Raw genomic sequence first — 24,773 nt, forward strand, 5'->3', positions numbered from 1 at the left:
CGAAAAAGAGATGTTGAAATATTCGAATCTGAATATATGTTGTGCCTGATTTGACTTATTTGTGCGTATTTAAGGAGATATTTAACAGAGTCCAAGACAACAATAATGAAAGTTGTACAGCGATGTGATATTCCTTATTGTTTGCATAACGAGGTCCTGCAGTAGGTGTGACCTGTGAGAAATGTGATGTTATGAATGATGTAGGTAAGAGGCTTCCTCCACCCATAAATGGAGGTCATTCTTCCTTCATATTTAACCGAGTCCTCAATTGAGAAAATTTCTTTCCCATGCTCTATGGGACTGCGGCATAGTAATTGTTTTGTTGTAGTTGTACTCTATTCTTATGGTATGTTCTCATGGTACCAAAGCACTATGAAGAAATAACCCCAATTCTCTGTGTGTTCCAGGGACCTTGTCAAAACTCTGTCCCTGCTCTTTCTAGTGCCTGTAGAATTCTTTTCCACTTAATTTTGCTTTTCTATGACTATTAGATTTCTGTCACCACATCCTTTCTAGTGACTATATTATCTCGCTACTGTTCACTATTCTGTGCACTATCCCGAGCATTATTCTGGCGAACATTATTTAGCCGACAATGTATTTTTGCTTGGGCGATTGCATCTATATTCTATTTTTTCATCTGCATTAGATTAGTCGTCAGCAGAGGAAACTTCTAAGGATGGTACATTTATTTTTTAAATCAAAATCTCAATCTTCCATTATGTCTAAAATTGTCATTCATTTTGGAACAATTAGAGAATGTGTATAGATTTCTTGGTCAATTCCAGTAAGTCCTGATTCTTCTTGCTCTCTTGCTCTAGATGTTACCTGATCCTGCACTTTCAATAGTAGATTCAGGTGCTGGCGATCACGTGACTTGCCTTTCACATTTTTTTTTCACTTACACTTCTTACTCTGTCATTCTAACATTTGCAAACAAATCGATCCTTAGCTTCTATTGCAGGAAAAGGTTTAATTATTGTTTCTGACACCTTAACGCTGCATTTGGTTTATATGTTCCTAAACTTCTTGAAAATTGTTCTTTGTTAGCAAAATCTCGAGACATTCATATAGTATGACCAAATTCTCCCCTTCTCGCTACAAATTTTAGGATGCAACTTTGGGGAAGACAATAAAACACTAGACACACTGACCAACTCCACTACTTGGATGTTGATGTATCTTTGGAATGGACCTACTCAAACTTCTGGAAGTATTTCTTTCTAGATAAAGATGAATTTATGTTTTGGCACTATAGGCTTGGCCACCCTTATTTCTTCTACTAAGGTATGTCACTTATACATATTGAAGATGAGGATAATTCAAGTTTTCATTCTGATAGTTGCCAACTAACACCATCATTCTACTTATCTTTCCTTACCTTACAAAAACAATCCCAACTTTTTCTATAACAAAAGAATTCATTTTTACAGCTCCAAAACTCGGTGGATAATAAGGCACATCCCTCTAACCTTCTCAACTTAAATACCAAACTTAGTGCACCAGTCAGGATTCAAACCCCCACGACGTGTGCCTACCACATATTTTGCATTGTACTACATTTACCGTTAAACCAAAGCCCTGGAAGCATCTCAACTTTTTTTTCTACTCCATAGTGACATTTCGGGAACTCCTAAAGTAAAAAAGAAAGATGCTAATCATTGTTCCGCAAATGATGATAATCAGTGGCATTCGTATTTGATTTCTTTTGTTAATTCCTTCATCTGCAGAAAAAAGAAATTTTGAAAATGGCCCAGTTTATGGCAGACTACAGACACGTCAAATTATGAACTTTATGAGGAAAAGCAAAGTAAACCACATTTAATTCTCATGCAGGCATAAACAAAAAGGACTTTTCTAATGAGGGGCAGCATGGTCCTCAGCAACAGCCCTGCAGTTTGTCCCATCAAACCAGAATGAATTAGAACCAGTTACTGGTAAGCATGTGCAGTTTCAACAGCCTTTATGGTGAACCGTTCTCAGGTAGCAGTCCTATCCCATGAAGCTCAAATTCTAATGCCCAATGAAATCTCCTTTTTAGGCTAGTCTAGTAACTATAATTATTGGGCTGCTGCATTAGTTTTCTTCCGCGCATAGTTTGACAGTTGACACATTGTGCGAGTTATAGTATATAGAAATTGCCTCACTTCCTATGCTTGATTTTTATATATCAGTAATCGCAATAAATATGCTATATTTTGGAAAACTACTCCTTCTTATAGAGATAAGCATACCTTCGGCGTTTCCTCTCCTCACGAATCTCTTTCCATTTTCTCTTTTTTTGCTGTAGCCATCCATGATAATCTACATTCCTGTCAATATCTTCCACAGCAGCAATTTCTTGTGAAGGTAACATCTTGCATAGACTGCTAGCATGACCACTTTGTTGTTGATTGTCCACTTGATCACTAGTGTTTACCGGATGTTCTTTGTTGACTCCATGACGATGTACAACAGGCCTCGGACCATATATAGACGATTTACCACTGTGTCTAAAGTCTTCCAGGTCTTCAATATTTTGCTGATTTTTAGAATTTTTACTGGGCACTGCATCATCTCTGTTCACTGAGCTGAAGATATCATTTAATTTTCGTTGGCGAAATCTGTCTTCTTTTTCACGAACCTTCTTATGCAGCCAATCAGGATGAACCACCCTTGGCACAGGGTTTGAAACCTGAAAGATCCAGAATTATGTAATGGAAGTTGCAAATGTCCACATCTTACATAAGATTAGACAGATAACACATACCTTCTGCATTGCAGCAGGAATTGTGATAATCTTCTGGATTGCTGAACTAAGCCGTTGCTTGTAATAAGACCAATCAATAATGGAACGTATTCCAACTTCTGATGATATTTTGCACCACTTTTTGACATAGAACCTCATGATATCTGGATAGCCAAATGTATAAGCAAATAATGCTCTTTGTGTAAGGTAAAAGATAAATTCTAGCAAGTCGATACAAAACTTTACCAGCATTAGTTTCAAATATTGCAACAGGAATAGCACGTTCACTTACTGGGGTTCCCTGCACATATAAGACAACCGTAAAATTAACTGAAGAAACAGATTAGCCAAATTTATGGCAAGTAAGAGACATCACAGTACAAAAACTAAAATTTTATAGGGTAGGTACTCTAGCTCTTTAAAGCCAGTTCACTCTCAATCCGGGAGTCAACTGCATGCATGAACTACCTTTTCAAACAGAAATGATAGGAATGCCTTCAAAATATAACATGCCTTCTATAATTTCTTCCAAATTTAGGATAATCTATCATATCAATATAACCTTTAGTGGCCCTAGTTTTAAAATTTTCTTTCTGTTCCCCCAATATTCACATTGGACAAACTTATTCCAAGTGTAGAAACATCACCACCTGGGAAAGAATAGTATCAGAACATCCAGTTTGTGAATGATGCACTATAGAGGAGCTAACAACAAAGCTGAGGAATATTCATAAGCAAGTGAAGTAGCAAAAATGGCATGTAAATAAGCTCAAGAAACCAAGCATGTTCGCAGAGAAATTTACTCTTGTAGTAGAGTTTTGCTCTTGAACCAACAACTTATGTCAACAATCCAAAAAATGTTATATGAGCCAGTTATTTGGTCCTTAGTAAGGCTTTCAAGTTATGATAAACCAGTACAGCTTCAGATAACAAAGGTTCCAGTAAATGTAAGTCAATCGCTTGATGATGTCAAATGAAGAAACATGACAAATTTATAGATGAATACAGAAAACTAATTATCACTGTCATGGAACACCTAGAGGGAAAGAATTTTTTAGCGTTTCAGAAGGGGCATATCGTAGCATATTTCCTGGCCAAGACGAGGATTATAATATGAATTGACCACAACTTGTCCAAAAGAACTATTTCAGAAGTTAGAGACATCTTAACAGGACTCATCCAAATGAGAAAAGAATAATGAAGCTAAGAGCAAAGTATTCCATCTTTGATAAAGAACATAGCCAAGCAGCCCTTTCTGGTTTTACTCGGCTTTCCGCACCAACTTCCTGGATGTGTTTCCATTTCCCTTCACAGTATTACAGTGAACGTAAAAGGCAACACCAAATAAAAGTCATGACAATATCTTCATTACTTGATTTCATAATTGACGAGGAAACACAAGTTGATAGCTTTGAATACAAGAGGGGTACCAAACTAAGATCAAACAGGTATACCTTTGGCTCACATGCAACAATATACTGACAACGCAACCCTTTATCTTTGACCATTGCATCCCCCAGAAAATCAGCAAGCCTTTTTGCTGTGGTTACTGCACATGACTTTTGCTCACCATAATCGGCTAGAGACTTGCTCATTGTGCTTGATTCAGATATATAATCAAGCAACTCACTGTCCGCAATATCATTGCCTTGATTCTGGAGAAACAATAGATTTATAACTGCAACTATGATAAATTTTAACAAATGCCACTATGATCGCATTTGCATAATAAGTTGTAGTTATACATGGCAGGCTTGAAATTAAGAACATCACAACAGTTTACTCGGATAAATCTTCACTTACATCAAGCAGGTCAAGCCACCGATCCGCAACTGAAGCAACTACTGAATAGCATTCCTCTAAGGTTGATCCATGAAGGAACTTATCAAAAAGCTCAGCCTGCATATGTTTTTACCCAAGAACCAATTCATATGAAAACAAAAAAACTCAACGAAGCAAATAGAAGCATCTATTTCAAATATCAGAGCGGAGAATGCCGTTATTCCTCATCTTCCAACAATGATAGACAAATCCAATGGACAATTAGGTGTAGATTAATATTATCTAGTAATCACCGAAACATTCAGTAGTACTGATATGGGAGATCCTAATTGACCGCATTATTCAAGATTGAGCGAATGGGTCGTAGTAGCTTTGATAATCAAATTATCTCCTTATCTCCTATGCTTCTCATTCTTGTTATAGAAGCGTTGAGCAGAATGATGCATAGAGCTGTGGTGGCGGATTATTGAGGGGTTTCACTGGTGCAGTTGGGGGAAATAGGAGCATCAAGGTTTCACGTCTTTTGTTTGCCGATAACGCCTTGGTTTTTTGTGATGCTGACAGGGATCAACTGGAACACTTGGGACAGGTGCTAACATGGTTTCAGGTCGTGTAGGGCTAAAGATCAACCTCAAAAGTGTTGGAGGATGTAGCAGATTTAGCACAGGTTTTGAATTGCAAAATTGGGGCGCTTCCCACTCTCTACCTTGGCTTGCCACAAGGTGCTTCACATAAAGATCAAACAGCTTGGAACCCGGTACTAGAAAGGGCTGAGAAGAGGCTCGCTGGTTAGCAGAAAAGATATGTGTCCAAAGGTGGAAAGTAAGTACTTACGAGCACATTATCGAGCATTTCCACATATTTTATGTCCTTGTTGTAGGCACCAGCTAGTATCACCGGAATGTTGGAAGACTTTAAGGAAATGTTCTATCTGATTTGTCAGATGGAGCAAGTTAGTTTCACTTGGTGAGGCGGGAGACAGTCACCTCTCCAAGTGTTGGACTGGTCTTGAGTTAAAGATCTAAGGGTTTTCAATAAGGCCTTACTAGGAAAGTGGTCATGGAGATTCGAGACAGGAAAATGCTTTTTGGAGGGAGGTGGTAGCTGGTAAATGCGGGGTGTTGGAAGGGGGATGGAGGACAGAGAAAGTCGCTATGCTTTATGGTTGCGGGTTGTGGAGAAACATATTGAAGGGATGGGAAAAGTTTACTGAAAATGTATTTTTTCAGGTTGGGAATGGAAGGAGGGTTAGTTTTGGGGACAAAGGTAGTGTGGGACAACACTTTGAGCAGTATGTTTCCTAACATTTTAAAGTATATCATGCCAGAAGGAGATGACAGTCCAACGTGCCAGAAGGATACATGATGGAGTTAGTGTTTTGGGACTTGAGATTTAAGAGAAACTTTCAGGATGGGAGGTGGGGAAGTTCCAAAGCCTGATTGAGTTACTTCATAAACAAAGTCCACAACAGGATAGTCACGATGCATGGAGGTGGGGTTTGGGGAATAATGCTGTGTTCTAAGTTAAATCTTATTATGGAAAGCTTCAGCCTAGGAAGGAGGTTGCTTTTCCGAATAGTTCGATTTGGATAATGAAGGATCCAAGAAAGGTATGCTTTTTCACTTGGTTAGCAGCAAGAAGAGTAATCTTGACGGCTGAGAACCTGAGGAACACGAAGATTGCTTATGTCAGTTGGTGCTTCATGTGTAAGGGTTCGGGGAAGGTGTTGATCACCTCCTTAGTCATTGTTCAATTGCATTGAGGTTATGGTGGGAGATACTAAATTGGTTTGGTTTATCTTGGGTGATGTCGGGCATGGTAAAAGATGCGATTTCAATTGGAATTATGGTAGAAGAAGGAGAAGCAGGGCGTGGAAGCTTACACCGCTGGCTCTTTTGAGGGTCGTTTGGAGGGAAAGAAATAGGAGAGGTTTTTAGGGTGTCGAGATGAATTTTGTTCAGTTGAGAAGTACTTTTTTATCCCTTATTTCTTTTTGGTGCACCCATAAGATTCACGAGTGTATAGATGATTGGGAGTCGTTCGTAGAAAACAATCTCTTTTTGTAAAGTTTTCTACTTTTTGGTATACTTCTTGTATACGGGCATGTTTTTCTTGTCCATAATATTAATAAAATTTATTATTTTATTCAAAAAAAAATCAAATTATGCTAAGCAATGTATTTTTATAATAAATCAAAGTTAGGCTATATTTTTTCCAGATATTATTGCGTATGAAGTAGAACATGACACGCCCCCAGGGCCTAGCTCAAGTGGCAAAGGGTGGTGGATTTGTGTCTTAGGTCACAGGTTCAAGCCCCCACACCATGCAAAGCAAAGCCTGGTATTTAAGTGGAGAAGGGTAGAGGGGCGGGCCCATTATCCACCGAGTTTCGAAAGCTGCGGTTAGTCCAAAGGATCGGCCCCAGACAGATTTCTCGATCATCAAAAAAAAAAAAAAAGGCAAGAGTGGCTAGAATGCTCACACGGTTTAATAGAGTACAATCAAATAGAAAAGGGCAAACTGTTAACCAATACATAAAAAGCCATCCGGATATAATGGCAAGAGTAGTAGCTTTTTTGGTTTAGAATAAATTATGAGCAACAGTAGATGAAATGGTCCTAACTTCCTCACTCGCCTAGACTAATTCCACCGAATAATTGCCACCTCCCACCAGCAACAAGTATCAGGTAACTCTGTCCACCGAGGCTTGACAGATGAGAAGAAATCCCCTAGTGTGTTTGCCTATGCTGGGATTTGAACCTGAAACCTCATAGTTCTCACCCACTTCATTGACTACTAGGTCACTCCATTGGGTGCTACATGCAACAAGTCACCAAAACCTCCAACAAAGCAAAAATTTATCTGTAGATAACAGAAATTTTCATTTTAAGTGTCCACAATAATGGAGTAGATAGGTTATTGTCTCCTTATATGGTCTTGGGTAATGCTCACGTCATGAGCTAGCTTTTGAGGTTGAGTTAAGCTCAAAGTCCATTTCTTATTACGGGATGCACACGTTGTCAATCCTCCGTGATAAACCCAAAAACAAAAGGGACAAAACAGAGCCACAATTCACGACACGTTCTCCCAATTTGTCCCAAAACCCCTCTAAACAATATTCACTAGTTTTTTCAGGTAAGCCAGTAAATCCATCTGTTGACCAGCTTAAATGTAGGGAAGAATCATATTTTAATTAATAGCTTGATTGTAGGAAGATTGTACCATAATTAGCTTAACTGAATATTCTATCATTATTCTCTCTTTTCTTTCCTAGAATAACTGTAGGACTTTTGTATAATTTGAGGTGAGATGTAAAATACACAAGAAATACAGAGAAGTTTTCTTCTTCTAGAATTTGACATGGTATCAGAGTCATTGTTACCTTGTTGAGGTGAGTTATCTCCCTCTGCAGCGCTAGGGTTCCTTTTGTATCAAAGAGGGCGAGTTTTTCTCCCTCCTAGTGGTTGTCCGCAACTTAGACCCTTTCTCATTAGTGTTTTTTTCAAAGACCAACACCACCATAAGCCTCATCTTGCACCGGCGACCAAACTCCAGCAAATAGCTTCGTCAAAGACCGCCTCATGCGCTTACACGCGCCACCAATAGTGTGAACTCCGGCGACGTATCTATCCCACGTGCCGGCGCATAGACCTTTTTCCATTAACTTTTTCTGTAAATTTTTTTTCTTACTGGGATTATGTCAGAATAGCCAATGGCTCCATAACTCATGTCTCTGGAATAAATTTTATTTTCTGTACACCTGATATTATATTATAATTCGTTCTTCATGTACTTGAGTTTCCTGTTAACTTATTATCTGTAAGCACCATCACAAAAAACTTTAGGTATTGTCAAGTTCTTTCCTGATCGTTGTGTTTTTCAAGAACTTTAAACAGGGAAGATTGGCAGTGGTAGATTGCATGATGACTTATATTGGATTGATTAACTCGAGACTTTGATCAGTCTTTTTTAGGAAATAAGGTTGCCAACCAAGAAATAATACAGTGACTTAGAGGGTTGGGGCACCCATCAATTTTTGCTTTGAAGAAGTTCTACCCTAGTTTGTTTTCCAGAACTGAGTTTGAATCTTTGTCTTGTAATGCTTGTGAATTTGCAAGCATACTAGAAATTTTTGTCCGTTAAGTGATACTAAAAGTACAATTCCTTTTTTGACTATTCATTCTAATGTATAGGGTCCTACTCAAACATTTTCTTTGTCTGGTAGTCAATGATTTGTTACTTTTAAAGATTGTTGCACTAGAATGACTTGGTTGTATTTGTTAAAGACCAAAAGTGAAGTTTTCTCGTGCTATCAGTCATTTTATAAGATGATTAGTACTCAATTTGAGGCAGTGAGAATGCACGGGAGAAAAATCTATTTATTAACAATAATACAATGAGCCCTATATATAAAACATAGGGCAAAGGTTCAAATATGCACTTGTACTATACGAAATTGAGCACATTTGCCTTTCATTAATATTTTAGCTCAAATATGCCATTACCGTCACATAGTTGGTCCATATATACCCTTAGAGTTACACAGTTGGCCCATATATGCCCTTTTCGAAACGGAATTCACCCAAACTAATTAGCTCTTTCGTTAATTGTATTAAATTGTATTACAAACACCATTTCCTTTTTATTAGTACTTTTTTTTACCTTTCTCTTTTCTTTGCTCTTTTTTCTTTTCTTCTCTTTTTTTTTTCCTTTTTCTTTCTCCCTTATCTGTTTCCTCCACTACTGATGTCTTCTCCATTTTCGTCACCAATTTCATTTGAAAAAACTCATGAATTCCAATTACTAAGAAAATTCTCCCATAAGGTAATCAAGTTCCAATTTCACTGGCCCTCTAAATAAACGAAATTAAATTATTTCAAAAATGATGGTTTAAACTTTAAAATAATAAAAATATCTCAACCTTTAACAATACTCAAAAGACCAAAATATTAAATTTTTTCCAGAAAAATAATTTAATGATTAAAAGCCTAGAGTGCAAGTTGTAGTGTTATAAATTTGAGTTGTTAGCCTTTTTTAGTCTTTTTTAAGCTCGACATTTTCTATTTTTTTTTTATTAACTATGAAAATTAGGGGTGTACATGGAACGGGTTAGTTCGATTTTTATCAAAACCAAACCAAACCAATTATATCGGTTTGGATTATTCGGTTTTGTTGGATTTTTCGGGTTTTTTTGTTACATAAATATTATTTCAATCTTACTTTGTTAAATATTTTAGAACTAAATATATGTTCAGTAAAAATTAAAAAATTGACAAACATATGATCTGTAAAAATATTCTTATGGGAGAATTTTCTTAGTAATTGGAATTCATGAGTTTTGTCAAGTTAAATTGATGACGAAAATGGAAAAGACATCAGTAATGGAGGAAATCGGATAAGGGAGAAAGAAAAAGGAATTAAAAAAAAGAAAAAGAAAAGATAAATAAAAAAAAGTACTAATATAAAGAAAATAGTGTTTGTAATACACTTTAATACAATTAATAAAAGAGCTAATTAGTTTAGGTGGATTCCGTTTCGAAAAGGGCATATATGGGCCAACTGTGTAACTCTAAGGGCATATATGGACCAACTATGTGACGGTAAGGGCATATTTGAGCTAAAGTATTAAAGAAGGGCAAATGTGCTCAATTTCGTATAGTACAAGGGCAAATTTGGACCTTTTTCCGTAAAACATATTATACTCCTCTTACATATGAGACTAGGACATATTCTACTCCTACTACATATAGGACTAGGATTATTTACACATAACCATCTAACATTCCCCCTTAAGCTGGTACATAAAAATCATATGTACCGAGCTTGTTACATATGTAACTAATACGAGGACCAGTGAGGGACTTGGTGAAAATATCTGCAAGTTGATCATTCGACTTCATACTACAAAATAGGTTCTAAAACACCACCAGAAAACAGAAACCTTTTCTGGAAATTACTGTTCACCTTGGGAAATCATTGTTCACGTCGGAAAAAATGCACTATTCACGCCAAAAAAAATAAAAGTTGTCACAATTTGATGTACTTTATATGGGTAGGCTCGGAATCACTGGACGACTAAGTTGTCCTGAAGAAGTTTTGTCAAAAAATGGTCGGAATGGCTCACAGGAGCCGGAAAGTTATTGTAGCTCGCCGGAACCCTAGTTCTGGCGGCGCGTGGAGGCGCGTAAGAGACTTTCTACCGGAGCGATTGATTGGGGTTTTGTCACCTGACTTTTCCGAACAAGATGGTAGTGTTGGTTTTCGCACAACAGTTACCGATGAGGAGATAACGCAAATCAATCTTGAGTCGCCAACCGAAAAAACGCACGGTGACTGACTTTTTTGTTCCAATGGACTGGAATTTCTAGGGTTTGGTCGCACAAGGGTTTTAAATCTGATGGTGGTACTGGTATATGGACAGTACCACTGTAGCAGTGATGAACCCTGGGAACAAGACGAAGTTGCCCGAAAATTGCACGGCGACGAGATCTTTCTTCCCGGATGTCGCTGGAATGACGCACAACGATAATTTTCTCACTGAAGCTCTGATACCATGGGAGAAAAATCTATTTATTAACAATGATACAATGAGCCCTATATATAATACATATTCTACTCCTATTACATATGAGTAGGACATATTTTACTCCTACTACATATGGGACTAAGATTATTTTCACACAACTATCTAAAGAGGCTAAGATAAAAATTTTGGAAACTAACAACGGCACAAAATACCTTTCGAGAATATGAGCCTTATTTCAATATTATGAGGAAGATATGATTCTCCCAAGTTCCACTATTGAAACCACTACCACTGTGGAAAATAAAATTGGAGAAAGAATTCAGGGGGAGACTATTAGGCGTTTGGAAAGGCTTGATGTGAAAACTTACTCAAGCAGAAATAGAGTAGGAGAAGTCATCATGCAATCTGCCGAAGTTGAATCTTCTTCTAATGGTGAGTTATCTACATTTAACGAGGTCCGGGGAAGGGTAGAACCACAAGGGTCTATTGGCTACAAACGGGTCTTCACTATGAAGCACAAAACTGACAGCTCAATTGGAAGATTCAAAGTAAAACTGGTGACTAAGGGATTCACTCAAACTTATAGAGTGGATTATCAAGAGACATATGCCCATGTTGCTAAAATGAACACTATCAGAATTCTTTTGTCTTGTACAACTATCTTGATCGCGACTTACAATAGTTTGATGTGAAGAACACACTTCTTCATGGAGATTTCGAAGAAGAGGTGTACATGGAGATTCCTCCTGGATTTGATACTGATCAAAGTCAAGGAAAAGTAGGCATATTGACGGAAGCCTTGTACGGACTAAAGCAGTCCCCTAAAACTTGGTTTGACAGATTCTGCAAAGCAATGATCTCATTGGGCTACCAACAAAGCAATGATGATCACACCCTCTTTATAAAAAATCAAAAGGGTAAACTCACTCTTCTAATAGTTTATGTTGATGACATAGTAATGACAGGAGATGATCCAGTTGAAGAAGTTGAAGAAGCTGTTGGCATAGGAATTTCAAATCAAGAATCTAGGAAAATTGCATTACTTCTTGGAATTGAGGTTGCTAGATCAAAAAGAGGAATCTTTATTTCTCAAAGGAAGTATATTCTTGATTCTCTTGAAAGGAACCGGTATGACAGGTTGCAAACCGGCAGAATCGCCCATTGAAAGTTATCACAAGTTACAAAGTGAAACTAGAGAGTCAGTTGATAAAGAAAGATATCAAAGACCGGATTCAGTAGTCAACCTGGTGAGTCAGTTCATGCATGATCCTCGAGACCCTCATATGCAAGTTGTCCTTCACATTTTACAGTATTTGAAGTCTGCTCTCGAAAAAGGTATGCTTTTCTCCGAACATGGTCACCTCTAGATAGAAGCCTTGACAGACGCGGATTGGGCTGGATCTCTATTGTAAACTCGTAGGAGGAAACTTGGTTACTTAGAGAAGCAAGAAGCAAAGTGTAGTTGCCAGATAAAGTGCAGAGGAAAAATATAAAGTTGTTGCCCAAGGTGTCAGTGAACTTTTGTGGTTACAAAAGCTACTACAGGAATTGAGATTGTTTGAAAAGGGGAAACTTTCTTTGAATTGTGATAACAAGGCTGCCATTAGCATAGATCATAATCCAGTCCAGCATGACCGAACAAAGCATGTTGAAATTGATCGACACTTCATCAAAGAAAAAGTCATGAGTGGTGTCTTGAGTTTGTTCCATGTGTCATCAGAAAAGCAGCTAGCTGATGTGTTTACCAAGGTCTCAACAAACGGACTTTTCATACACTAATTTGCAAGTTGGGCATGTGCGACATCTTTGCACTAACTTGAGGGAGAGTGTTGATTAACTTAATTGTAGGATAAGAATCATATTTTAATTAATAGCTTGATTGTAGGAAGATTGTATCATAATTAGCTTAACTGAATATTCTGTCATTATTCACTTTTATTTTATTTCCTAGAATAGTTGTAGGACTTCTGCATAAAGACAAGTTTGAGGTGAGATGTAAAATACACAAGAAATACAGAGAAGTCTTCTTCTTCTTCTTGAATTTAACACCATCTAATACCAAGCAATGGGAAGACCAATGCCTAAAAATACTAACTCACAAGGCAATGTGAAAGAATCACATGATTTTAGATGTAAACAACCAGCAGACATGAATTCTTAGCACAGTAGAAAAGATCGATTTTAACTAGTTTTTCTTTGTTACTTTTCTTCTCAACATCTAAAGTCACTCATTTATCTAACATGGTATAACCTAGGACTTCTATATAAAAAAAGAAGGGAATTAAAGTCCCTTTGAATCCTAATTTTGAGCCCAAAAAAGAAAAACCCAAGAAAAGACGTCACAAGATTTGCCATAACAAATAAGTCAACTACGGAAAGAACTACATCGGTAGTACATCAGTACACATTGTACCAATTGGCAGTTGATATAGACCATGGTCAAAAAGTTTAATATGAGCTACTCAAAATCAAGATTACCATATGTTACCCCTACAAATGCATACGTAAAGTCATTTTGAGAAACAGTACTCTGGTATGGGGTTCCATAAATTAGCAAGTTGAGTTACCTAGATATTTGTCTCATCAACTGTTAGAAAATATTTTGCCAGAGAATAACTGAGAAAGTCACAACCTAATAATTTGCATATTACTACACCATTTTCCCAAACACTGAGCATTGATTGCTGACCCATTTTATATCTTAAAGTTCCTCTGAATTTCAAAAAGAAAAAAAAAAAGAACTACATTTTAGATGAGTTACTTCAAATATCCTGGTGGTATCATTTAAAGAAGCCTACTCCAAGTATTCTACATGTTAAAATAAGGAGTAAATGCTGTCCCCTTATCATTCCGCAAACCGAACTAATTAACATTGCTCTAGATGAACAGATCTATCAGATTCAAATATATGTATGTTAAAGGGTCTCAGAATCTGACAGCTGCAACATAACAACAAAAGAAAATGGAATCTATGCTGAATCAGGAAACGGCTGGAATCAGAAACTAAAACAACATGAAGGCTGGATGTTGCTTTCTCTTTTTTACAGCAATTGGTGACAAGTGAATGGACACAATAACTGAGAAAACGATTTCAGAAAGTATATAAGAGAGGAAATAACAACTTATACTCGAAAGAAAAGGATAAGTTGGGTATTCAACAAATGAAGAGAGTACCTGGAAAACTTTGATGAGCTTTAGCTCACCTCTACGTTTAATCTCAAAACCTTTAAGCTCAGCAAGTGTACCATCATCGTTGAAAACTGCATAGCGCTTCTTAATCAGAATACCTTCTTCCTTGGAAGCAGGAAGAATCATTGCCTGCTTGCAGAAGAACAAATTAGAAGGATGATCAACATAGTTATCATGCCTTAGTTTTTTCTTTTTTGAAATTGGTAAGTTAATGTTCTAGTGAGTTATCATGCCTTATTAAACAGCAGAACGTTCCAAAAAGGGATGACAAAATGAACACTGAAGTTTGTTTAAAGATAAGTGCTAGGTGTTTGTGCTTCACCTTATATGGTCCATCGACTTCAAACTCAATTGAGCATTCACTGTGTGTTGTATACGTCTTATTGATGGGGTCCTTCAGAGTCTGAGATATGGAAGAACACAATAATTTCTTTTATACAGTAGAAAACGATGTTTCTAGTTTCTTTAAGGTTACAACACAAATAATAACAGTCATGCAAGAACCATCTGAAAGTGAAACAAGCAAAGTACAGGACCAGTGTCCCCTCAAACCTGGTACTGATCATTGGTGTTGTTTCTTGCCACATCAACATTCAGCATAACACAAGGATAGGAGATCGTCACCTTCTTTTTGGGATCTCTGAAATACATATCCATAATCATCATGATATCCAGTATCACAGCAGAGAAAAATTACCATTCTTAATATAAAGGATATACCTTTACAAAAAAGAATTTATCTTCGAAAATAAATATATACACACGGATTACAAGAATAGAAGAAAGGGTGATAGTAATAACACTTGAAAAAACAATGCATCTTAAGAACTAAATCATACTTTGTCTTGAATGTATAATTCTCAGGAAAAGAGCCTGGTAATGCACACCAGATACCATCTGTGTCTAATTCGAGGGGTTTTCCAATTTTTTCAACCAATAACCGAGCATTCTGAATGATTTTTGCGCCCGTATATGTAACAACTCCAGCCATCTCCATTGAGTACCACCTTGCACCCCTGAAGAAGGGGAAAGGAAACTTTGTAGTGACATTGCCTGAAGAAATATATTGCTACATAGAACAGCACAGGACAGTGTGCTGAGAAATAGCAAATAAACATACTTTCGCATGACATAACCATAAAAGGAATTCAAAATGCATTTATGAGCCAGCTGCAATGAATCGTATAGAACTACCATGTCCTGTGAAAATCAATGAAAATGTAGATCGATTAGTGATATATAACATTATTTATACTCATCAAAACCAGAGTGAGCTCAACTAGTAGAAAGACACATGAATGCACCTGTGCTTCTTGAATTTTTATGGAATTTCCACTAGCCTTTGCTTCAGACAGCTTACCCTTCCAAGCTTTATTAAGCCCTTTGTATTCATATCGCCTATCTCGGAAACTTTTAATAGAAAACAAAAATTCATATGAGAAAACTTGGGAACAGCTGAAAAATTCCAAACTGATGGTGTCATAGTACAGCAAGTCAAAATACTATAGATGAACAAACGATACATAACCAGGTCTTACCTCCGTACGGTGTCAACATAGAAAGGATTTTCTCGCATGCAGATCCCTGCTTCTCGAAGTTCTGTGACCGGCTTTTCCAGGACTCTTTTATATGCCTAAGAAAATAGAAAGAAATGGACCATTCAATTGTGCTAGAAAAGGAAGTGAAAGTAAGATCGCACACCAAACTCAGCACTTACCTTTTGACAGTATTTCTTTAAGCGGTCCTTCAGCTTTGCTTGTTGATCTGCTTTAGGCAAATCAAGAAAAGACTTTGATCGTTGACCATCTCCTACTTCGACAAGTTCAGACTCGAGCTGCCTCTTTATGTGGTAATAATCACTGATATTTGGTATAAACAAAATTTCAAGTTTCAGTAGCAATCCATATAAAGTTGCCTATTTTGTAATAGATGACTAAAAAGTTTACCTTCTCTTTGCCATGTACGTTTCACCACGCCAAACCCATTCAAGCTTCCGGAGACACTTTTTGCCAGGACGATTAAAGTCGCATGCAGTGCATATCTCATCTGAAACTATTGATGGTGGCTGATGGAATCAAGTAACTAAAGTTAATTTAAAATGGTTACCAAATATAAAATGCACACTACATGCACAACAAAGAGATGCAATGCCCCCAACATCAAGTTCCTCACCCATTAGGGGAGGAAACAGAAGTAACAGTCAGTATGTGCCAGCTGTTCAGCACTTGATGTTTTGAGTGCCGATTGGGTGCCAGCTATAAAAAATCCACACGAAGGGTATAGAAGTAGAAGAATTAGATATTTCATTCTAATCCACTCCAGAAAATAAATTTTAACATATACTTTTCAATAAGAAAAAAAATTTAAGTGTGCTTTACCCTCGTCCATATTCATTTTACTTTAGCAACAACAACAACAAGCCCAGTGTATTCCCACAGTGTGGGGTCGGGGAATTCTTTTTACCTTATCAATTTCCTAAAATCATCGCTGTCAAAGGCTCATTTAAGGCGCGTTTTAGCCCTGAAGCTCAGAAAAGCTCAAGGAGGGCGCTTTGCCTCGCTTAAGCTGCGCTTCAGTGTAGGCAAGCCACTAAGGCGTGCGCCTCAATGCCCATGAGTTCTATCTTGAACTGAGCGGTACTAAACAACAAATATTATCAGCAAATAAGTGTATTAGTTGCTGAAGAAAACATTAGGAGTGAATTTGTTCTTTTTTCTTGAAGTACATATATATTTTTATTTTTTCCTTAGTTGCGCCTTCTTTTACAAAAGCCCGCACTTTAACTGCGCTTTGCGCTTAAAACCCCAATCGACATGGAGCGCTTTTTAGAGCTTTTCGCTTTTGACAATACTGCCTAAAATATACACATACAAAAATAACTTGTTGGCCCACAATTTCCTCCATTTAAAACTGAAAGACAGACTTCCAACTTATCTAAGCTGTTCAGAACAGGAAACAAATTCATTCAATATGGGCAAAAGAAAGTAACAAAAGTCATGTATACTAACACGCCAGAGAAGAACATTCTTCACAAAATGGAAAATGAAAACTGACATACCTGAAGCCTATTTGTCAATATGATGTTTGGATACATTGCAGCGACATCAAGATGATATATGAGGGGACATTCTTCCGTTAAAGGATTATCTCGCAATCTCATTAACTGCACTTAGATGGTTAAGACGGTTATGATTAAAAAAAAAATGGTCTGAGAGGAGATAAAGATTCAGCATACATCTAAAGGGTTTTCTCAGATTATTAAGTTACGCAATAAGAGGAAAACAAAAAGGAAATCAGGAACTTCCAAGACAACAAATCCCATTCATGTCGGATATGGCCTTCGGTGCCAGGAGAATACTTGTCAAATCTCTCATGCAGCAGATAAAAGACACATAAAGATGATTGAATGCCTCAACTTAGCAAAAACTATTGAAAATGAAAAAATGAAGGTCGCATTACCTTTTCCATGATGGAATTCTTCACTTCATCATAATTTATGACAGATTCCAAATCCATCTTCCCCTCAACTACAATGGCATACTGCAGATCTCTATCAAGGTTGTTGATCAATAGCTGGAGAAGTTGAGAAACTTAATGTTAGTCACTAGTACAATGGAATAGAAGAGCCCTCGGAAGTATCAAAAGCTAACTACAATATACACCAAAAATTTAAAAGGCAAGTCTTCAAAGAATATAGGATGTAGTTAGTGTACACAACAAGAATACAGCCAACTCATGAGTAGTTGATAATGAATTATGAGATATCTATTGTACTCTCTGTCTGACTCGCTACCCTGCATTTGTGCTTTAGTCTATTCCCAAGCCTATGACAAGAATTCTTTTTTTGAGATGGAAAAATAAAATTGTCATTTAAGCAAGGTCATACGCTTGGTCATTTAAATGACAAAATTTGTGATTCAAAATAGTAAAATTAACATGTACTCGCATTCCATCTGACATCTTTATAGCCTTTATACATTTTCACAACTAACCATCAAACTCAAATCTAATACTTCACAAAAACATTAAACTGCTGAGCTCCATGAAAGGCAACCAAGAACATAAAAATTGGGACGAAACGAACTTATTAGATGTACTCATTATAAGGTTCTATATCAAATAATTTGTAAGGGTGAGAGACAACATACCCAGTGTAATCCCACAAGTGGGGTCTGGGGAGGGTACAGTGTACGCAGACCTTACCCCTGCCTTTAAGAAGGCAGAGAGGTTGTTTTCGGTAAACCCCCGGCTCAGGAAGGGAAAAGGGGAGGGGCAATAATAAGCAAACCGATCTGACAACCGAAACAAAGACAACAAGTAGTAACAGAAGTCTAGGGATACGAAAATACACGAAAGACACTAAGTGGTGTATCAAAGCTACTGTCACAAACAAGGACAACACTCGGCTACCTAACCCTTTACCTTTATTCTCAACCTCCACACCTTCCTATTCATGGTCATATCCTCAATAAACTGGAGCAACGCCATATCTCGCCTAATCACCTCTTCTCTGCCCGAACCATCTAAGTCTCGCCTCCCGCATCTTGTCCTCCACAAGGGCCACACCCACCTTGTCCCGGATAAGTTCACTTCTTTATTTAACCCGGTATGCCCGCGCATCCATCTCAACATATCATTTCAGTCACCTTCATCTTCTGAACATGGGAGTTCTTGACTGGCCAACACTCCACCCCATACATCATAGTCGATCTGACTACCGCTCTATGGAACTTACCTTTAAGTTTTTGTGGCACATTCTTATCACACAAAACACCGGAAGCGAGCCTCCATTTTATCCATCCCGCCCCAATACGGTGTGTGACATCTTCGTCGATCTATCCATTCCCTTATATAAGAGAACCAAGGTACTTGAAACTTTCTCTCATAGGGATGACTTGTGAATCAAGCCTCACGTCTTCGTCCACTTCCTTAGTCGCGCCACTGAACTTGCACTCTAAGTATTCTGTTTTGGTCATGCTCAACTTGAAACCTTTAGACTCAAGAGACTATCTCCAAATCTCTAACCTCTCGTTAACACCACATCGCGTCTTGTCAATCAATACAATGTCATCAGCAAATAACATGCACCACGGCACCTCCCCTTGAATGTGACGCGTCAGCGCATCGATCGCTAGGCCAAACAAAAATGGGTTGAGGGCTGACCCCTGATGCAACCCCATCACAACCGGGAAGTGTTCCAAGTCCCCTCCCATTGTTCTCACCCGAGTCTTAGCACCATCATACATGTCGTTAATAGCCCTAATGTATGCAACAGGAACACCTCTAACCTCCAAACATCTCTGCAACACCTTCATCGGTACTTACTCGTAAGCATTCTCTAAGTCGATGAATACCATATGTAAATCTTTCTTCCTCTCTCTATACTGCTCCATCAAACAACATTTTATATTTAACTGATCGGGGACAAACAGTTAACACTACCTCTAATATTCTAACAGATTAACAATTCACATTCTAAGGAGCACTAACAAGAAGGGTGATGTTGACGCCCGAAAAAGGTTACATTGATGTTTTCTCTCGAATTGTCCTAGTTCTTGGAATGCAGCAATAGTCTCTAGCACCTCCTCCTTAATTGTGCTCCAGCATTGTGGAAGAAACTAGAGAGCAAATGTAAAACCATCATGCCCCGAAGACTTGTCTCGTGCACAGCTATCCGCCTTTCCCCTCACCTCATCTTCCTCAAAAGCCCTTTCCAGTGTTGTGAAGAGCGTGAAGCGAGGAAAAGCGACAAGCCCCTTTTCGCTTAAAGCGAGAAGCGAGAAGCGAAGCGCTCGCTTTTTTGAAGTGAAGCGGAATTTTAAAAAAAAATATTAAAATAAATACTGCATAGACAACCTATGTAACTGTAAGCAAAAAAATGGCAACAACTGAAACGAAAAAAATTGGGCAGCATTTCGCTGCAATTTAAGACTGAAACAGTGAAAGAAAAAGAAGAAGAAGAAGAGAATGAGAAAAAGAAGAACTGGAGGGGGGGGAAATTTTGGCAGCATTTCGCTGCTATTTTGAGACTGAAACAGTGAAAGAAAAAGAAAAAGAAAAAGAAGAAGAAGAAGAAGAAGAAGAAGAAGAAGGGGGAGGAGGAGGAAGAAGAAATCACATACCTGGGCTTGAACATGATGAACTTGAACTTTAAAAGTGCAGAAAATGGGAACCCTAATCGTCTGTTCTTTTCTGATGCTCGATATGTTTTGAAAAAAGAGAGCTTTTTTAATTTTTAATTGTTGGCAGCACCTTAATATATCGAAGCGCTCGCTTCTGTCGCTTCTCACGCTTCTCGCTTTTTTGGCAGAAGCGAACGCTTTATAACACCTGCTACGCTTCACAACATAGAAGCGACCAAGTTCCCGCTTCGCTTCGCTTCACGCTTTAAGCGCTGAAGCGAGCGCTTTTCACAACTCTGGCCCTTTCTAACCACTCTCTCTTCCCCTCGCCTATTTGGTTGAACATAATCCCCTCAATTTAAGTCTCCAACTCACTTACTCCATATACAAACATTAAAAATGCCATTGATGTCCCTTTTACCTTCTCCTCTCCGTCAAAAACCACCCCATCCACTTATAAGGACTCTATAAGATTCCTTCTTTTATTTACAACCGCTACCCTATGACTTAATTTAGTAATAGAATCCTCCTCCTTTGACTGAAATGCCCTCAATATCTGCCTCAACTAGTCTCTTACGTTGCTGCTACCAAAGCTAGCTCTCCCGTAACTTCCTCATTCCTCTCCCTTTCCCTTTTCCCTTTCCCTTTCCCTTTACTCAAGCTCCCTCACCCTTTCCACTCTTTCCACCTCCCACAGCTCCCTCACTTTCAGCTCTACCCTCCCAAAGACATCCTTATTCCATTCCTAATATCCCTTTTTTAGCATTTTCAAGCTAATTCGCAATGAGGAATGAAGGTGTACATGTGCCTTCATAGCCGTTTCACCACCCATCTACTCTATCTTTTATCTTATGTATATAGTCTAAAAATATTTTTTATTTGAATATTCCTGCCAAGGTGACCTTTACTACCACTCTGTCTACTACCATCGCAGTGCCACCACCAAACGCCACTGCACCATCACCACACAACCGCCACCAACCACCATTTCACAACCACCACTATCGGGCACCTCCACCAACCACTACCACCACTGCCGTTGGAGCATACTTCATCAAACACAACTTTTTTCAGCACTTCATCAAACACAACTTTTTTTCAGCACTTCATCATACAGTTGTGTTTGGACATGAATATAATTTTGGGTTGTTTTTGAAATTTTGCGAGTGATTTGAGTGAAAATTTTGAAAAACAGCTTTTTGGAGTTTTTCAAATTTTCGAAAATTTCCAAAATGCATCTTCAAGTGAAAATTGGAAATTTTATGAACAAACGTTGATTTCGAAAAAAAGTAATTTTTTTTTGGAAAAAAGGGAAAAAATTATTATGTCCAAACGGGCTCTTAGTGCTACGTGTCAAAGTAATAACATTTTCCTTAATTTTCCCTTTTATCAAATGAAAATACCTTCCGCCTTCCCAAAACTACCAGCCCCACCACCCCCAACCCACCATTTCCTCACTTGTCTTCCCCAAATTCCCCTCTGTTTCATCTCTTCCCCCTATAGCTTTAAAAAATCCATCAAAACCCATGATAAAGAATTTAAACAAGGTGCTCTTTTATGAGAATAACAGAAATTAAACCCTCGGTCGTCTCTTGACCTTCCAAACTTGTCTTACTTATTTTTCTACCATTAAAATGCACCAAAACATCCAATCATTACATAATTAAAAAGGAATAGTTTTTCGTATTTCATGAGAATGAATAAAATTATAAGAGAAGATTAGAGATTTTTTCACAATGGAGTTCTTTAATTCATGGAAACCAAAAATTAACTTTGATTTGCTTTGTTTGGTCGTAGTATAAGATCTGAAAATGGAGGAGGAAAATGGAGGAAGGAGAAGTTGCAATTTCAATATTCATCTCTTTCATTCTCGGATCTGAAAACGTTGTTGCAGTGATAATAATGATGGCATTCTTGGCTTTGTTTGTTGCCCTTGATTTTGGTCTTCTCTTATGAGCTCCATGTATTATTCTCGATAGATGGTAGATGATATTGCTCTCCTCTTCTGAGCTCCATGGCCAAAGAGAAAGCATATGCGAAGAGGGGGGAGGGGAGTGCTTGGGGAAGATGACATAATATTTTTTTTAATTTAATCAATTAAGGTTTATTTTAAATATAAGGAGTACTATTTATTTACAAATGAGTTATGAGTTATGACACGTGTCACATTCTGATTGGCACGTGGATGCAATCTCCAAACAAAAACGAATCAAGAAAAAAGTAGTGTGTACTAGATATAATTTTGAAAGGTTGTGTGTAAGGTGATATTGGTCCTCAGAAAGTGTGTAACAGGAATTTGGCATATAATTCAAGTGGCTACTTATGTATTTTGCTTAAAGATAAATATACACATTCATATGGTGAGAAACAAAGATTCTTAATTATGTCGTGTTTAGATTTTAGAGACAATATGATATGTATTCAGATTCATACATCTTAATCTTAAAAAACGATAACTTAGACTACTGTAAGCATTATCTTAAAGTTTGTATGCTTATCTTCGTTAACAGTAAAGCTCAACAAAGACATTTTCTTCAAAGAAACAACCCAGGCAACAGTGTCCAAGCTAATGTTAGTTCATCTTTAACATAGAGTAGTAATCTGCTAGACTAGATGGAAATATATTCACCTCATTATGATATTTTGTTACGTTTGTCAAAAGGCAGTTGGAGAGCAAATATACTATTCCCTTCAAAGTCAATATTCATGAAAATATAATCAACGGACATCCATGTATTCAGCCAAGGCTTCATGCTTAGTGCCAAAAAGTTTATAGTATTATCAACTAGGAGTAGATGGTTTGAGGAGGAACAACTCCTCTATTCCTTTGTCCCGAAATAGATTACCTACTTCAAAATCCGTGGAGGATTAACAGAAAAAAGAAAGCTTACATAGATTGTTATATTAGTAAAAGAAGTGATTATAGTAATAGTTTAAAATGGTGAAAAAATATAGTAGCTAGTAGAATAAGTCATAAAGTAGTAGTGGCATAAATTTGTCTAATCTGGAGGAAGAGAAATCTTTACAACATGGTTTACCTCATAGGCAGACGGGTCGAGCTTAAAACTAGTTGGAAGGTCAGATCTGAATACACCACTTTCTAGGCATTCCACATGACCACCAATATAAGTCTCACTCTCAAGGAGTTGACTACCATAAAACTTCTCTGGATCAGACTGGTGCTTGTTTGGACAGATAACATTTGCCTTATAAGCCTGCACGAACGAGAAATGCAGAAAAAAAACAAAATAAGGCAGTTACCATGCAGATGAAAAGCGGAATGCATGAGTGGGGATTTTCTTTGTCCTCTTTTCTAAGTCAAATGAATTCAAACACTGAAGAGGCACCAACCATGAAACTAAAAATCATAAACAAGGAACTAACAGAGAACCAGAAAAGAAATCAGGAAAAGGCTTCAAAAGGCCACCTACCTGGACCATAAGAAGCATTTCACACAAAGTCCCACTTCCTTTGCGTAAGACTTCATCTGGCGGCATAGGTATTATGGTTGCAAGGGAGAAAATGAAGGGATGAACATAAGTCATATACAAGTAGTAAGTTGAAACAGCATCTGAAACAGAATATGAAGCCATCATCTGCAAAACCATTATAACAAACAAGAGTTAGGTTATCTAGACTGTACGTCCTCCAGTAAATGAAGTGCAAAAGACGACGAATGTACTCCACTTCTCTATATGTTTCTCCTTTACCAGATTAAGCACTCATATATTTCTCAGCAAATCAAAATTGTTTTGAGGGGAAGAAATAGTATTAGCTAGAATGGAAATCAGGGTTACACAAGCACAATTGTGGAATGAGCTCTACACTTGGACGCTAATTCCATGGATGAATACTCCAAAAGAATTGGCAATGCCTAACAGAAGTTCATACGAGGAATCTACTAAGGTCAATTCTTCATATATTCTGGCTATGCATCTTAATAGCGGTACTGAAAGAGTGCTGACGAAGCTAATGAAAACATTTGTAAGAATTCCAAAATGCTGTTGAGAGAAGACAAATGGATCACAACCCTCAAATCAGAGAGGGTAATTTATCTACCACATGCAACCAGAGAAATTAATCCTTAAATTCTAGCATGAAATGTGCAAAATGGGGCAGAAATTACAAAGTAACAGTGATGACTAGGAAGTAAATAAACATCCCTTTTAACAGTGAGCAGTCTTTGGACTAGAGAAAAGTTCAAAGGCATGCATTTATGCAGCAAGAAAACTAAATGGACTCGCAAGCTAAAGCTAATACACAAGTCTTGGATCCGGTCGGGCAACTGGTATAGTCAAATGAACATTTGATGAAGATTGTGAAATCCATATATAATTGAAGCTATACACATATATTTTCCATCATAAAATTGTCAAGCAGGAGCTCGGGTCTGTATATTAATCACAAGTCTTAACACTTTTATAGC

At 37.6% G+C, this 24,773-nt stretch overlaps 1 protein-coding gene across 1 annotated transcript in view; it reads right to left on the minus strand.

Annotated features, from left to right (window-relative positions):
- Positions 1 to 24,773, minus strand: part of LOC107791916 (DNA polymerase epsilon catalytic subunit A) — a 47,835-nt gene that overhangs the window by 16,691 nt on the left and 6,371 nt on the right. Inside the window, exons 12-29 of the mRNA XM_075221960.1 lie at positions 23,779 to 23,943; positions 23,386 to 23,562; positions 17,685 to 17,798; positions 17,284 to 17,388; positions 16,172 to 16,290; positions 15,943 to 16,084; positions 15,764 to 15,858; positions 15,530 to 15,635; positions 15,346 to 15,425; positions 15,065 to 15,241; positions 14,778 to 14,865; positions 14,548 to 14,628; positions 14,211 to 14,354; positions 4,532 to 4,627; positions 4,183 to 4,383; positions 2,975 to 3,029; positions 2,750 to 2,892; positions 2,235 to 2,674 (exon numbers count right to left, since the gene is read on the minus strand). Coding sequence (XP_075078061.1) covers positions 2,235 to 2,674; positions 2,750 to 2,892; positions 2,975 to 3,029; positions 4,183 to 4,383; positions 4,532 to 4,627; positions 14,211 to 14,354; positions 14,548 to 14,628; positions 14,778 to 14,865; positions 15,065 to 15,241; positions 15,346 to 15,425; positions 15,530 to 15,635; positions 15,764 to 15,858; positions 15,943 to 16,084; positions 16,172 to 16,290; positions 17,284 to 17,388; positions 17,685 to 17,798; positions 23,386 to 23,562; positions 23,779 to 23,943 — 2,528 coding nt within the window. The remainder of the gene's footprint in view (positions 1 to 2,234; positions 2,675 to 2,749; positions 2,893 to 2,974; positions 3,030 to 4,182; positions 4,384 to 4,531; positions 4,628 to 14,210; positions 14,355 to 14,547; positions 14,629 to 14,777; positions 14,866 to 15,064; positions 15,242 to 15,345; positions 15,426 to 15,529; positions 15,636 to 15,763; positions 15,859 to 15,942; positions 16,085 to 16,171; positions 16,291 to 17,283; positions 17,389 to 17,684; positions 17,799 to 23,385; positions 23,563 to 23,778; positions 23,944 to 24,773) is intronic.

Source organism: Nicotiana tabacum, chromosome 9, assembly GCF_000715075.1.
Source record: "Nicotiana tabacum cultivar K326 chromosome 9, ASM71507v2, whole genome shotgun sequence".
Classification (NCBI taxonomy): Eukaryota; Viridiplantae; Streptophyta; class Magnoliopsida; order Solanales; family Solanaceae; genus Nicotiana; species Nicotiana tabacum.